This window comes from Varanus komodoensis, unplaced genomic scaffold (assembly GCF_004798865.1).
Source record: "Varanus komodoensis strain SLA01 unplaced genomic scaffold, ASM479886v1 scaffold10, whole genome shotgun sequence".
NCBI lineage: Eukaryota > Metazoa > Chordata > Lepidosauria > Squamata > Varanidae > Varanus > Varanus komodoensis.
In genome coordinates this window covers 15,556,776-15,572,723 of record NW_025335269.1, presented here as the reverse complement: position 1 = coordinate 15,572,723, position 15,948 = coordinate 15,556,776, and the positions used below count along the sequence as shown (strand labels likewise).

General features: G+C 44.5%; 1 protein-coding gene across 1 annotated transcript in view; it reads left to right on the top strand.

Annotated features, from left to right (window-relative positions):
- BMPER (BMP binding endothelial regulator) overlaps positions 1-15,948 on the top strand; it is a 187,664-nt gene that overhangs the window by 166,208 nt on the left and 5,508 nt on the right. Inside the window, exon 14 of the mRNA XM_044419150.1 lies at positions 11,007-11,137. Coding sequence (XP_044275085.1) covers positions 11,007-11,137 — 131 coding nt within the window. The remainder of the gene's footprint in view (positions 1-11,006; positions 11,138-15,948) is intronic.

The window sequence follows — 15,948 nt, the reverse complement described above, 5'->3', positions numbered from 1 at the left end:
ATCTGCACATCTTCAAGGCATATGAATCATTACATAGAAAGCAATGTAGATGTATAAGACTGCAGTTTTAAATGCACTTACTAGAAAGTAAGACCCATTGAACACAGTGGGACTTACATCCAAGTAAACACACATGGTCTTGTGCTCCATGAAGCATTTCGTCTATCTTGGTTTCATTTCAGTATGGTCATGTTTTAGTTTGGTTTAAGAATGTCTTACTGTGATTTTAGTCTAGTTTGGCTTGACTTAAAACAAACCTGAGATTACAATTAAGATAAAACTAAAACAAGCTATTCTTAGTCAACAAACATAAGACTGTCTGCACAGGGGCATGCACTGATTGAATAAAATCATTAAGATTCTTTGTGTTTGTAGAAAAGACCTTATTTACCTTCAAAGCTTACAGTATAGGGGTTTTTTTTAAGCTTCCAAAATAGCCTTCTAAAAATTAATCTCAGGTGGAAAGAATAATTGAAGGATGTAAAATATAGTACACATCAAAGTGGCTCCAAGTGACTGCGGAGGGGTGGGTGGTGCTGAATGCTGCATTGGAAGAACTCCATCACATTACAGTCAAGCGCTTGTTGCAGCCATGGGGGGCAAGGATTTAGATGCCATTTAAGACAGGTGTATGAAATAGCAGTGCAGACAATATGTCTTGCTTGACGGTTCAATTGCAGTCAATTTGCTTTCCCTGAGACACTTATGAAGACCACCCTTACAAATTCCTAAAGAAAACTTATTTCGAAAGCTTTTATTGTACTTAACAATTTCATGATCAAGCAGGGTTTGTGTGTGTATGGGCTTTGAATTTCTTTCCTGTTTGTTCTCCCAGCCTTTATATGTTAGTTATGGTTACATGGAATACTTTTTGCATTTTACTCATTATACCATAGAATCATAGAATAGTAGAGCTGGAAGGGGCCATGAAGGCCATCGGGTCCAACCCCCTGCTGTTGCAGGACACCAAATTACACCATCCCACTCAGGTGGCTGTCCAGGTTCTTTTTAAATATCTCTAGTGTGGGAGAGCCCACCACCTCTCTAGGCAGCTGGTTCCACTGCCATATTGCTCTGACAGTGAGGAAACTTTTCCTGATATCTAGCCTGAATCTTGTTATAATTGTTGTTATATGTTATAATCTTATCTGTATCCCTGTAGTTGTGTATGACAGGTGTCTTTGTGTGTGTCAGGCAGGTTGGGCAATCTGGGGCCTGTCAGATATTTGGCACAGCAACTCCCATCAGCCCTAGTTAGCACAGCCAATGGAGAGGGATGATGAGAGTTGTAGGGCCAAACATCTGGAGGGCCACAAGTTGTCCATCCCTCAATTTGGCACATCTAGCAGAATGAATGAAATACATGCATCTCTCTAACGAACTGCTGCTGTGAACTGTCAGAAACATTTTCCTCTGCAGTAAAGACAAGAAATTGTAAATCTGATCCACACACTGTGTGTACCATTCCACCTGCCTTTCTCCATCTACCAACTATCAAGGGGAAAAAAGAGCAAAAGAAAAAAAAAAACCAAACAAACCCACTAGAACAAGACACTAAGTAAGTTTGTCAGTTTGCGATGTGACAACACTTTCAAATAGTGAGATACTGGAATGAAATTCTGTAATATTGTTTTAGGCCCCCAGCCCAGGATTTTATTTCAGGTTTGGATGGCAGCAAAACCATCCCTAGAACTGCTTCTATGGACAAGTCAACACTGAAGCATTCATTCAGAATACAGTACTTTCCCTGGGACACAGACTAATGGAAATGGCAGAGTATCCCCTGCACGTTGAACATGAAACTGCACATTGTAATTGCAGCAGCGATAGGAGGAGATTGGAAGATCACCTGAGTGTAGAAGTGGGAAGGAAGAGCTGCCATCTGCATTTTCTTTTCAGCACAGCTGACCGAATGCATGCCCGCAATAGTGCAAAGCGACAGGCATTTAGAAATAGCAGTTCAGGGTTCCATTCCACTGTATGGACACAGCCAAAAGTAGCCACCACAGATACACAGAGAGAGAAGGAAAGGGGACTGGAGAGGCTACTCTTGCATGGCAGCATCCAGCCACTGGCCCCTTGTGCTCCCACCCAGCCTCCTCCTCTCATCCTCTACCCTTTTCTCAGTGATGGCGGCAGTGAGGGGCTGCTGTGCAAGAGAAGTAAGAAAGGAAGAGGCCATGGGGGATATTTCTGCACACAACTCCCACTCTTCACAGGTGTGGAAATGCACAGGTAGAAGGCAGACCCCCACACCCACCCCGAAATCAGTTGATTCACCACTCAGCTTGGCAGCAACTGGCAAACAGGCTCATGTCTTTCCCTGCAGAGTCACATACACCGTGAGCTGTCTGCCTCCAAGGGAGCAGCTACTGCTGAAGTTCTGCAAGTGAAGCTACTTGTGCCAGGACTAGTAATAAAGGCACAATGGAAGCATGTGCTGTGCGTGCATTGTGTACTCTGCCAGTGTACTGGAACATGGCAAACAATCAGTCTAAAGCTGTCTTAGAAATTCCTGGATATAAGAGCTGAAACTGCATGAAAAAATAAGCTGGGGGCTCAGCCCAGTTATGGAACTCCCTCCCCAGGGAGGTTGCACTGTCTCCTTCTTAGAGACTGCCAAAGCCAGTATTGTTATAATAGCTAATGGCACTCTTTGTTTGTATTAATTATCCATAGTTTTTGAAAAAAGGATTTTAGTTTTTGTGGGTATATGAATTTTATTTTTGTACCTTTATTACTTATTGGTTAGATTTCTATCCCACCTTTTTCTTTTTTAAAGAGCTCAAAGTGGCTTGCACCATTCTCCTCCTGCACTCGATCTTACACCCACAACAACAACCCTGTGAGGTCGGTAGGGCTGAGAGTCTGTGACTGGCCCAAAGTCACCCAGTTGGCTCCATGGCTAAGCGGGGACTTAGAGCCAGGATCACCTGAGTCCGAGACCTGCATTCTTAACTGCTACACCCCACTGGTGCTTTCTCTATATAATATATATATTGGATATATGTTAAGTAAATAAACAGTATTAACAAAGTCTTGCAAGTTGAAATGATTATGTCAAACCCAGTTAAGGATGGAAGTTGAGGCCAAGGGGGCAAAGCAAAGGCGTTCTGTAGCTAGTGAGTGTAAGCTTGTCATGGTAACCATTAAATAAACCATTTTATACCACTTGACTCTTATTGGTATAAAGCAGTTTCTCTGCAGGTATGGTTGGGTCCTGCAAAGGAAAGTCAGGAACTCCCTGAAATTCCATCTCAGGGACATAATGATGGCAGCACATAGGCTGAATGTTCAGTTGTCGTCTTTCAGGTATTCAGGACCAACTGTGGCCTCAAATTTAGACAACCTGGCACCAGTGTGAACTGTACCAAGCATGCAATATCAGCTGCATGCTTGGTATGGCTCTATCAAGCCCTGGTGTCTGTTATTTTCAGAGGCACAGAAACTCCCATACTTGCGCTCACTCTTTCTCTCTCCCTGCAGTGAGCATAATCATTCACAACTAGATTCCACACAGCTCTTGCACTTAGCCTATGGATGGCTTTGCAGGGCCAAACCTTGCCTACAGCATTTGTGCTGAGATCGATGGAGCCACTTTCACAAGCAAGGTTAGCATATGTGCAGAGTACACAACCATGGGTCTGTTTTCTGAGAGAGATTGCGGCATGTGCTTTGCATTCTTAACTCTGTTCCAAATATTCTTAATGAGTCCCTTCTGGTGTACACTGGGAGAATTTATTTCTAGCCTTATTTTCCAAGTATGCCTGGTATGAACTCGAAACCCAAATACAAGCTGCACGAAAGCCCCACTGTCTGCAGATACTGCTTCAGTATTTACAGAAGAACCATAACTTCAAGTCCTTGAAGCAAAACAGTCATGGCAGTTCATGGAACAGTACACATCTAGGAGTTAATTCAAGAGTGGCCCACAGATTAGGCAATGCCTTGATTCATCCCAGCTTGAACTGCCAGCCTGGGTACACATCCCACATCTCGCAGGGACTTGTTCCAGTCCATATGGTTATGGCTGATGACAGACCATCCTTTATTAGATGGATGGCTTGCTAATAATTCTGTTTGATGTTTCATCCAGATCAGAGCTAATTGCCTCTTTCCCCCCATCCCAATTCTGGACTGCAAAAAATTGTACAGCAATGATTTCCACTATTTTAAGCAGTGAAGTTTGATGTGTCATCCATGGCCATTCTCCTGTGAACTCTCACCAAATTTGGTGTCTCCCAGCCACTTCTGCATTTGCTTTCTCCAACCCCCAAATCTTGCTACTAGTTCAGGACTGTGAATGTTCAGCTCAGTACTTGTTTTGTCAATGGGAACTAGTTGCAGGAGTTGTTCTTCTGATAGAAGATGGTCAGTCTCTGGCCTATGGAATGTGCTCCCTCTCAGGAGAATGTGACACCACTGTGGATAAAGGGGAGGATGCAGATTAAATGCGGAGAGAATCAGAGAGAACAGTAGATGGATTGAACCTGAAGCATCCTTTAGGTGACTATATTAACTGTCACGGTTTATGGGATTTGGGGGTGGGGGTGCTGCTGCTGCTGTCTGTTTTGACTTCTGCTGAGCTCTGCTGCTATTTATGTATATAACACAGATACTCAAAAGACACCAGAAGTCTCTAGTGCACTCTCACCCATGGGAAGGGAGAATAAAGCCTATAGCCATAGCCCCCCGCCCCGCTAAAGCAAGTAGCATATAAGCCAGAGCATCCACATGAAGCCCTGTTCATACTGTTTCCCTCCATCAGCGGGGCATGTCAGGGTTTTGTCATCTCCATGGCTACATTGGCATGGTTCTCCCTCCCTGCAGCTGCAATGGCAGGGCCAGTTCCCGGGGGGAACTTTTAAGCCCAGAAACTGGGGCTCGTGTTAGCTCCTCTGGATCTAAACAATTCTGGGACAGGGCTGGGCCAGACTGTGTGCAAAGCTACTCCTCTGGCAGGTCAGAGTGGAGACATTGTGCAGAAAAGCAGGTGTCAGCGTTATTCCCATTGCTGCTATGCAGCCACTGCCTCCCTTTTCTCCCAGCCTTTGGCTCTGTGCTTCCCTAAGCTCGACAGAGTCTGTGCAAGCAGGCACAGAGGAGGCAAGGGTATGCCTACTGCAAAAAGGCACATTGGAGGCAAGCTGGCTCACCCATTGCCTTTGCATCTATGTACCAATTCTACCACCCCAATGTGCTCACTAAGTGAAAATGCTGCTCTTCACTTTTTATGCCAACATATTCCAGCTTTTCTAATTACTCTGGCAAGCAGCTTAATTTCTGTTTTTCACATACTACATGCTCGGAATTGGCTCCAAGGGAATTCTCACTTTCTTTGTTTTTGGGTCACTTCGCAGCACGGCAGTGCTGACTCCTATCAAGGACATTAACCCAACTGATTTGAAATGCTGAGAAAATGTTCGGCTGGGCATGGAGAATTTGTTCATTTGTATGTCATAATAATACCCCACCTTCTTTTCCTTAAGGAACTCCATCCTCCCCTTCCTCGCAAACCAATCTCACAACAATCCTGTGAGGTAGGCTAGGCTGAGAATCTGCGACTGATCCAAAGTCACCCAGTGAGCTTTGTGGCCCAGTGGTGATTAGACCCTGGATCTCATGAGAGGGCATAGTAGTTATTGATAAAGGGAGAGGTGGTGGGTCTCAAACCTGCCTGAAAAGCCAGACCACTTGGGCTGGAAGACCTGGCAAGAGACAGACCCTGCTGCCCCAGGGCCAAGTTGAAGCAATATTTGGCTGCCAGTCCAGTCAGCTTCTGTACCTGGAATGGGGGTGAGCAGGCAGTAACTTTTCTTTTGTCGCAGGCAGCGGTTGGCCTGCTTCTTTCTTTGAAGGCAAACATCGGTTGCAAAGGAACATGTGTTTGAGGCTGTGACAATCAGAGCTGTCGTGAAGATCTAGCAAGGGTGCTTTTAGTGTCCAATTCCGTTGCCCATTTTCTGCAGGGAGAATCAAGCAGGATGCACAGCCCACCTCCACTGGGTCCTCTCTCTTGTTCTGCTTGCACACGCCCCCAGCACTGGGTAGGTAAGCACTAACGTGGTACTAGGAGCAGCACCCTCAGCTCCTAACAATGGCTGTGGGACAATATTGGGAGTTGTTAGCACCCAGGTTCAACTGGGTGACACCAGTGGCTTTGTTTGTTTGTTTGTTTATTAAAACATTTCTATGCTGCCCCATTCGCCGAAGCCTCGGGGCGGCTCACAACATAGCAGTTGTCTGCAGGAAAGCAAGGCAGAAAGGATCAGATGAGCCTTTTTAATTGAGAAAGCTGCAGGCAGGCAGGCAGGCCTTAGTTTTTAGACCAAGGGGGGCTGGCTGGAGGAGGAGGAAGAACCAGAGGGAGGTAGAGGAATTGGCACAGAGAGGAACACTGGCCCAGGCAGTGGAGACTGAATGTTCAGGTGGGTTTCTTAACAGGGCCCACCCCAGTATATGCACCCCAGATTGAAAGGAATAGGAGCTGCATACCAGGGCATCAGCTCATACAGGTCTCGTTAATTACTACAAAGAACTTCCCGGTGCATCAGGGACACTCGCATAGCATTTGAGTTGCCCTTAGCAATGAGGCTGGAGGAGGTGGTCCTTAGCAGTCTCACTGGCTTTCCTTTAGTCCAGGACTGATGCACTTACCATGTGGCTTCCTAACATAAGGGAAAGGGGAAGCCCACTGTGTGCTTCATCAGGAGAACATTATGAGGAAATGAGTGGGATTTTTATTGCCTTCAAAACTATGGCTCCAGATTTAAGAAGGATTACGAATAAGGCTCTTTGAGGTGGGTATTAAGACTGCATAGACCTAAAAGTTTTATTTTGTGTGGGTTTAGAGAACATTCCAACCCATTTCATTATTCATTATATCTTATTATTGTGGTGTGATGCTGGTTAAGACTGTAAAATGCAAATTTGGCTTGAAGTTCTTTTTCACATAAAGGTTTAAAAATACACATAATGGTTGCACTGGTGCTTTGTTTAATTTTGTTGTTAAGCCTTTATAGTTTTTCAACAGGATACCCTGAAAGATTTTAATGACACAACATAGCTCTGCATAAAAAGTTAACAATTTATACTGACCTACATTTATTGAAAGGAGCTTGCAAAAAAGCATATTTGCTTACATCTTGGGCAGGAGGTTTGAATTTTGAACTAGCAACATTCAAAAATTCTTTTTTATTTCGGTTAGCATGGGCAAACACAAAATGTGTTGAAGAAACTTTTGCAGACAATTTGGGGCAGTGGGGAGTGGGACTTGCCCTGCCTTTTTGCAGAGTGCCCTGTTCTACTTCCCCCGTCCCCCAAAAACTTTTCGGGATCTATTCCAGTGGTCAGAATTGTGCTCCTGTAATCCCTTAGTGGCATAAGTGGGAGCTACCAACCCAAATTTCCCGGAATGTCCTGGAGTTGCAGTGTATCAGGAGCATCATGGGAAGTTATACTGGTGGCAGCTTCCTGCCTCAGCTCTCTAATGCGCTTGCCATTGCAACCAACAGGTAAAGTGAGAGAGAGCCCACTATGGGACTGTTTCCAGGGCGTTTCTCAACCTGCTGCTGGCCCAGACAGAGGGAGGGAAACTACCAGGTGGAGATACATGGAGCAAGACCAAGGAACAAGATCACATTAGCCAGCACAGGATAAGGTGCTCGTTTAGACAAGGGATCAGACCTGACCTGCAAGCATTTATGCCAGATGAGAAGGAACTGGTGTGCAGCTCAAGGAGCTCTGCAAGGACCTTTCAGAGTGGCATTTCCCCTTCTGCCCTTACCTTGCAGCCAGACCGCACTGCCAGATGCATAGAAATGACCCCTCCAGGCCTGCCATGCATGTGGCGAGAACATCAGGCTGGTCCTCATTCTAACTCTGCTAGAGACACTTACAGGTCGTGATACCAGTGGAAGCAAAATGGGAAAGCCCATTCCATTTTGGAAGAGGGGAAAGTGTTCTCTCTCTTCATTGCCACAATCAGTTCTCACGCTCGCATGTTGTGAAAGCATTTCAGTTTGAGCCTGCATCTCCCCAGGAGAAGAAAACAAAATCCCAGCATCTTCTATCACAAAATTAAACCTGAGTTTCTTGACATGGTATTTCAGCAGTTTGGCGGCCACATAGAGTTTGGCTATTTTTCACATTATATTAGGTGCGGTGAATGCTAAAACATGGGTTGCAGCTCCCCAGTGAATGGACTTTCCTCAAAGGCACTCACTCAGGATGCTGTGCTTGGCAAATTGGTCCTATATTTTTCACCTGACCACTCTTCTTTTATGCCCTCCCTGCCTTAAGGCTGCCTTTAATCGGGCCTATAGTTTAAATTATTGGGAAGGATCTGCCACTGCAGATGCACCGGGCTATTTAAATTTTGCACTTCTGGGACATCTACTTAAATCTAGAATGTCCATATATTTTAACCTGAGTATCGCTTCTCAACTGTGTAACCTCATGGCAGGAAGGACTGTGTGCCTTTTAGTGTGTAATGCATCAGGCTGGCTTTGTGAAATGAAAGACACTGAATATTAAATGCACAAAGGCATTCCCAATTATAGTGATGGATGTGGAGTGCTTGTTTACTGTGGAGTAAAAAGAACTGCAGATGTTTAATGAAAGACACCAAACATCTGCATTCTCAATATTGCAGAGCAACGAGCAAGGGCGGCAGCAAGAGCGAAAGTAACCTTTATTTTGTGTGTGTGTGTGTGTGAGAGAGAGAGAGAGGGAGGGAGGGAGGAGGAGGAAGAAGAAGAAGAAGAGGAGGAGGACAGTGTGTGAAGCAAAGGGAGTTTTACAAAAATTCATCCCTCTTATAAGACACTTTGCACACTTTCTATAGCTGAATGTAAAAAAGGTCATTACTCAAGAAATGCACTTATTTGGTTTGCTTTGAAAATGTGTGGCAAGGCAGGGCTGCGTCATTCAGGGGCATGTCCCACCAATGGCAAATGCCTTTGCTTTTCCTTGCTGTCTTCTCCTAATGGACTGTGATTATGCATACACCCAGTTATCACCACTTCATCACATTGGGTCACTCTGGCTTCCACATGTGCACGTGAGTGACAAGGGAAACATCCAGTGAGATTCAGCCTGGCTCTGCTTCTTGTCACTGAGGGGAAAGCACCCAGAGGAAAGGGGATCGCTGAGGAAAGCAGATGAAGGAAGGGTCAAGCAGCCTCCATTGTCTCTGTTTCCACACTGCAAATGACCATGCTTTAAAGGTTCAAGGCGGTTTGGGAAAACTGCATTGCCCTCACCCTACAAGTTCCAACCTAATAGCAAACAATGCACCTTATCTGTTTGGTGTTTCCTCTAGTCTTACATAAAATACCATAGTTAAAAGTCTCCACAGATTTGAAGGTTAAGGTTCTTCAAAAAAAGAAATGTGTTTTTCCTGAGAGTTTCCATGTTTCAACCCACAATGAGCCTTCTGATTGTATTAGTTTTTCAGTCAGTGGACAGAAGGGGTTTTTTGTATGCATCTGCTTATAGGTAGCAATGTGATCCTGTACATGCATGGCACCTCCATTCAGAAAAATATCCAGAGAATGTTGCCATAGACTTGAACCTTAAGGCAGAATGTTTCTGGTTCTGAGAAAACTCAGTTATGGCTGTAATTCTATGCGTGTTCACGCCGAGAAAGATCCTATGGCTCCATCATTCAATTCTTAGAATTACAGGAATTTTCCTGTCTAAACATGCATACGATTGCATTCTCAGTTACTTTATAGCAACAGATAGCAGGCCTGACTCCATGAATGCTTGCTTACCACAAAGAGCTGCACTGGATCTGAATGATTTACTACATGAACATAATTTCTTTATACAAAAAAGTATGCCAACTTAGTTTGGAGAGTAAAGTATGTTGTTGTTGAGCTGCAAATTCATGTCCAATGTACACACACCTATTTTGCTCTCTCTGTATTTTCTTCTTAATACCTTGTCTTCTTATTATCTGTACATGCACCAAAATAGATGCAGACATGATAGTCATGTGCAGCAATTTATGCACAAAGTCCCCATGTTTTATCCTAAATCAAAATACTGTATTAGCCTAAAAAAAAAGTTAGTACCTTTCAAGCTACCCTGCAATTTCTGTATTACAACAATGACATTGACATTCTGCATATTGAACACCAGAGGGAGCTGATGTCTGTCTAACATCAAATGCTTCTTACTGCCTTATAAAAGTCCTTGAAGCAATACAAAACTCAAGTTTTAATGCTGATGCTAACATTCCATCTTTGTACCATCTATTTATATAGGAGTCTTCCTTTTATCTAATTTACTACCAGTTGAATGGAACTGTTATTTCAGCTTAGCTAACATTCAATATTGCAGTATCAAGACTTAGCCGACAACTTCTTAAATTTATGCTAGTGATGTTCCACATAATCTACAAAATGCAGAAGTGGCTTTATTTATCTATTTATTTATTGCATTTATATACTGCCCCAGAAGCCCAAAGGGCTAGTCCTTGCCCAGTGGGTTTTGTTTCATATTTAAATCTAAGACATCAATTTCTAGAAATGTATGAGAAATTTGTATCAAGTTGCTTTCAATTAAGATTTACCCAGTTTGCATATCCCAGATCCATACATTTCGGAGCTTGCCGTGTCATTCAGAACATGCATTCTTTTGAAAAATGCATACAGTGTGCTTTAATCAATGGGGGAAAGCGCATACACTTGGAAGATGTATGCACAATTGAAGCACACATTTGCAAGAATATTCATGGAACTATACATGTGCAAAAAAAAAAAAAAAGCTCACAATCTGATATCAGCTCAACTCAGAGCAATCTCTGAGAGGAATCTGAAAAACTTTGGTGTGCTTGAGTTGTTATTCAGTCGCTATTCAGTGCAACACAAGCTGGCTGGCAACCTGATGTCTGCTGAGCCATTCCCACCACTGCCTTGCTATCAGCTTAGCATATCAAACAGTATAGCGTCTACTGTATATAATCTGTCCCTTCCCACTGGCTGGTTTGTTCTCCACAGGTCCTGCGTGACAGACATGTGCGAGTGCCCAGTTCATAAGAACTGCTACTGTGAATCATTCCTTGCCTATGCCAGAGCCTGTCAAAGGGAAGGCCTGAAAGTCCACTGGAAACCGGAGCAAAATTGTGCTGGTAAGTGGGCACACCTCTTGCTTCATGTCAGCAGTGGATGGACACCTTGCAGAGCCAGGGTGGCGTGAAGGTGGACTGGGTACCTGGGAGAGCTGAATTCTTGGGTCCACTTGGCCACAAAACTCACTGGGTGACTTTGGAAAAACTTGCTCACTCTCAGCCTAACGTGATTCACTGGGCTGTTGTGCAGATCAAATGGAGGTATGAAAGCAGCCTTGGGTTCCTTAAGGAGGAAGAAGGTGGGATATGAATCCAACATTTTTGTTGTGGTTCTTGTTAAATAATTTAAAATCTTGACGACCACTTCTTCCCCATTTCCACCGTTTCTGCTTCATATTGCCCCAACTGTTCCCCCTCCCCAGATTTGTGGTCTTGCCATTGAATCAGTGGGGCAGAGAAAAGGTTAAGTGCCCCACCGCAGAGCTGCTTCCCTTTAACACCTCGGAGTAGCTTTTGCTGAACAGATATAACTCTTGGAGCAGATACGTGTAATGTAGTTCAGCCCTAAGCCTATAATTAAGCACTTTACTTTATTGCTGAAAGTCAGGAAGCAAAAGAAGAGAAGGGAAGGGAAGGGAGGATCAATAAATGGTTACTGGGGTATTTTGGTGCTGTAATGCCAGCAAGAAAAAAGAAAATGGGAGCAATAAAAGGTTACCAAGTTCTGAAATGCAGTGACCAGATGGTTTGCATTGATGGAGAGAATACAGGAAGCACATCTGACAAACAGAATTCCAGCAACTTTGTACTAACAACCCTGTTCTGAAACGCTGCATCAGGTACCTATTTCACTTGTCTAAGCCTATTGGACAGAGGAGCAGTTGGAGGAAGGATCACAGGGCTCTTGTTCTGAGATATCCCAGCTGATTACTAACATTTCCTGCACTGCTTTCAACTCCTTGTGGAGGCGCAGCTGTAACAGCTCTGACTTCATAGGAAAGGAAGACAGATGGGGAGGCTGGGGTGGGAATGTGCAGCTGATTTGCATCTATTTTACTCATTAAACTGACAAGCTGTGCCATCTCCTAATTGTTTAAGCCCATGTACTTGCAATTAAGTGGAGATGAGACAAACAATTTGGTTTCACTCAGGAAAGGTGTTGGGGGAGTTGATTCATTCCATTCTGTCTAAACCGAATCGTGCCTTGGGATGGGGGAGAAAAGTGTTGGGCGTTCTAATCCAAATTATCTGATTCGGCACTTTCAAAACAATGTGCCAACTGAGCTGCCCTTCTCTGAATATTGCAGGAGTTTTGCAATCAAACAACGTGTACAAAAATGTGTATGTTATGCAAAATGCATACAAGCAAGCATATGATTGTGACAATGTTGCTAGATATTCATTGCATTATGAAAATTACTTGCAAAAATTAACTACCAGGACTGCTGTCGGGCACACTCTGTGAAGAGCCTCCTGGTAAGGGCAGCAATGGCGGCTCTTGCCAAGCAGCTCACTAGTTCTGGAGTGTCCCCACCATGAGTTGTATTATCCAAGCAATCATGGCAGGGGGAAACCCTTGAGCAGAGTAGTGATGCTGGGAATTCTGCTCCATTTAAGGCTGATGGGACTGCAGAGTATCCACTTTGATGAACAGCAGTAGACTGCAGCCATTGTTCCCCTTGGTTCTGGACATGCTCATATTTTTGCATTCGTCTTGAAATGTCTGCAAATGGATTTTAGTATCTTAGAAGTGTTTAAAGGTTGGTTGGTTGCTTGCTTGCTTTTTAATTGTTCAGATCCTTACATTTCTACAAATGGTGTCTGGTTTTGGTGGCATATTTTTATTGGTGATTTCTTTTAAGTCCACCTAACCTCTATGTATTCCTGTTTTTAAAAACCTTGCCAATTTTATCTCTATGTACCATTTAATTTAGTCCAGTATAAAGGACTTCTCGATTTCACCTCCACTTTGAGGCTGCTCTCACCTTGCTAGCAAACAGCTTTTTGTTTAAAGGAAAGCTGCTTCATCCTGGAGCACACCCACTCCCAAAGCACCTTTTAAGAACAGTGGGTGGAATTACTAAAAATACACAAATTTCATGGCAAAGCAGTAACGGGAGGGGACGGGAGAGAAATAGCACAAATTTCGGGTAGAGCAGTAACATGGAGGCAAGGGGGTGGTGCCCAATAGCTCTCCTTTGGCATCTGTCCTGTAGGTATTTGAGCTTTGCATGGACACTTGGCAGTATCCTTTTTCCTTTCAACCCTTCCGAGTCCCAAGGAAGTCAGCAAAGGGAAGAGAGTATCTTCTTTCCACTGCATCTCCTTTTTGGGCATTATTTCAGCTGAGATTCTCCTTCATCTTTTCTCTGTCTCAGGATGCGTTGGTTCAAATTTTCTAGGAATTCATGACCCAAGGGCACCAGAGAGTGTCCTGAATATATTTGTGATTTTTAAAAAATATTTCACTCCTTCAGAAGTTTGCAGGACCATGTGCAGCCGCTAGAAGAGAAGGCAGTGTGACATTGGCCAGAACATTGATGCTTGTTTGAAAGTGCTTGAACCAAAAAGTTGCAAATGTTTTATGAAGACACAGATACTTAGAGCAGGCTACAGTGTCCTTGACGATTTGTGATCGCCTTACTGTAGCCAGATGCAAAAGATGAAGGGGTCCCTGCACCTTTGATATTTGGGTAGTAGGCTGAATTTCTGAAAGTGTGACTGCGAACTACCCCCGTCAAAAGTCCCTCTGTTATGCAACACTTAGTGGTAAAGTAACTCTGCCCGCATCTGCACCCATCCAGCAAGGTGCAAAAGATCTCACGTCTGCTTTGTACATTTGAGCAGTGCTTGTACTCCAAGCAGTTGCTTTTACAGCAAACAATTGCCTTCTTGTATCCATCATGGAGTATATACTACCGAAAGTGAGTGTTTTCCTTTATTACTGCATGCCACTTTCTAATGGGGTTGTGACCTAGGCACTTGCAGAAAAGAAATGGGTAGTTATTAGGAAAGATAAGAAAAAGAAGATTCCTTCTTTTCTAGAAGTTATTACCCTTAGGTACATAATGTGTAATTCTGTGTGACACGAAGACCACTGCTTCCCATCAGCATCCTCTTTGGTGGAGGGCACATTAGCAGACAAGGGTGAATGACAGAGCTAAAAATAGTTGGTCAGGTGCCCTCAGAGTTGTGACCATTCTTTAAAAAAAGTAAAGTGGTTTCAAGTATGATTGTAGCCTCTGATATACTTAATGGAATTCATTTTCTTGCCCTCTCTGGTTTCTTGACCTTTCTCTTTAACAGCAAAGAACAGAAGGTGAAAAAAAGATTACAGGAGCAGTTGAGTGCTTTCTTCTACTTTAGGATGAGGTAATGGAATCAACTTCAGTAGGCCTGCATTAGCATCTGGTCCCAAAGGTGGCCAAATGCAAACAAGGATGGGCCCTGCCTGCTTAATAGTTGTATAAGAGAGTGGATTTGAACAGGTGTCAAGGTTTCCCATTCTGTAAATCCCTAGAGATGAGTTCAGACTTGTTCCACTTTTTGAAGGGTAGCTCTGTGAATCCATGGCAGCAGAAATTCCAAAATGCCTTGGAGCTCCTCGATAGCTAATGGTGGATGAAGATCTGTTTCATGAGACAATGTGGAGAGCTACATGGCTTATGCACAGAGAGAAGGGAGGGTGCGGGCCTGTTGTATACATTTTGGCCAGAACTGAAACCAGCAGGCAAGAGTGAGTCACTGGCCCGCCACTGGCCCGTGAGGAGAACAAATGAAGACAGAAGCCCATCACGTGAGCTAAGAACCAGTGAAGTAACCCCCACTGGGTGATGCAGAGGAATAGCAAGGCCGATTATGTACAACAGTCATTCAGCCACTTGCTGCTGTTCAGATTCTTTCGGATGCAGCTCCCATCATCCCCAATAATCATGCTGCCTGGAGTGATGGGGAGCTGCAGTCCAATACATCTCCAGGTGAGGGAAAGCTGCAGTATAAATAAATAGTGAGCTAGTTCTTCTGAGGGCTTCTGGGGATCTGCAGGGTCAAATTAGCTCATCATTATCAGCAAGGAGAGGGAAAGGCAGTTCCCATTCCAAGATGCGTTGGGCTAGTCAGTATATGCACTGGCTTTTTCAAAGGGAAAGCTAGTGTCAAAACAGAGGCACGAGGGCTGACTTGAGGACTCCCAGGCTTGTCACAGCCTGATGAGCCTGGGACAGCCACAGGCACCAGGGGGTCCATTCAGGCTGTGGCTACAGCTTGTCATGACATGCATACCTGGCCATCCCCGCAACCTACCCTTGTTAGGTTTGCCCAGTGGCTGGGATATCCCAAGGGCTGGCCTGCAGAGTGTGACAGCCCTCACAGGGACGTTAACCTACACTGGGCCAGGTTGTGTGAACTAGCCCAGGGACTGACTTTGCCTAGTAGGCGGGAGTGTGTGTGAATGAGACATGTTGGCTCCCCCAGAGGGAAGATAAGGGCTGGGCCACCTGCCTCATTTGCCAAGGGGATGCTATTGGAAAGCCTCCTCCTTGTGGTGGGCGCTCAGGGTTCTGGCTGCAATATTGGAAATCCTTCTCCAATGGGAATTGGCCACATCCTTTTGCCTTTGCAGCAATGGAAGGGGTAGGGGAAGGGGAAGGGGCTTGTGCTGAATGTTGGAGAATACCCAGCCTCTGACCCATCATCTCTCCCCACCAGGGCATCCCCCACCCCAGTCATACCTTGCACCTGCTGTTGTTCCATAGGGATCTGGCCATGCAGGAAAAAACGTGCATTTCCCTTTGTGCCCTGAGAAAGGGGCTGCTTCTTTCTCAGAACCAGGAAGAAACATCCGTGAGTGAGTGAGTGAGTGAGTGAGTGAG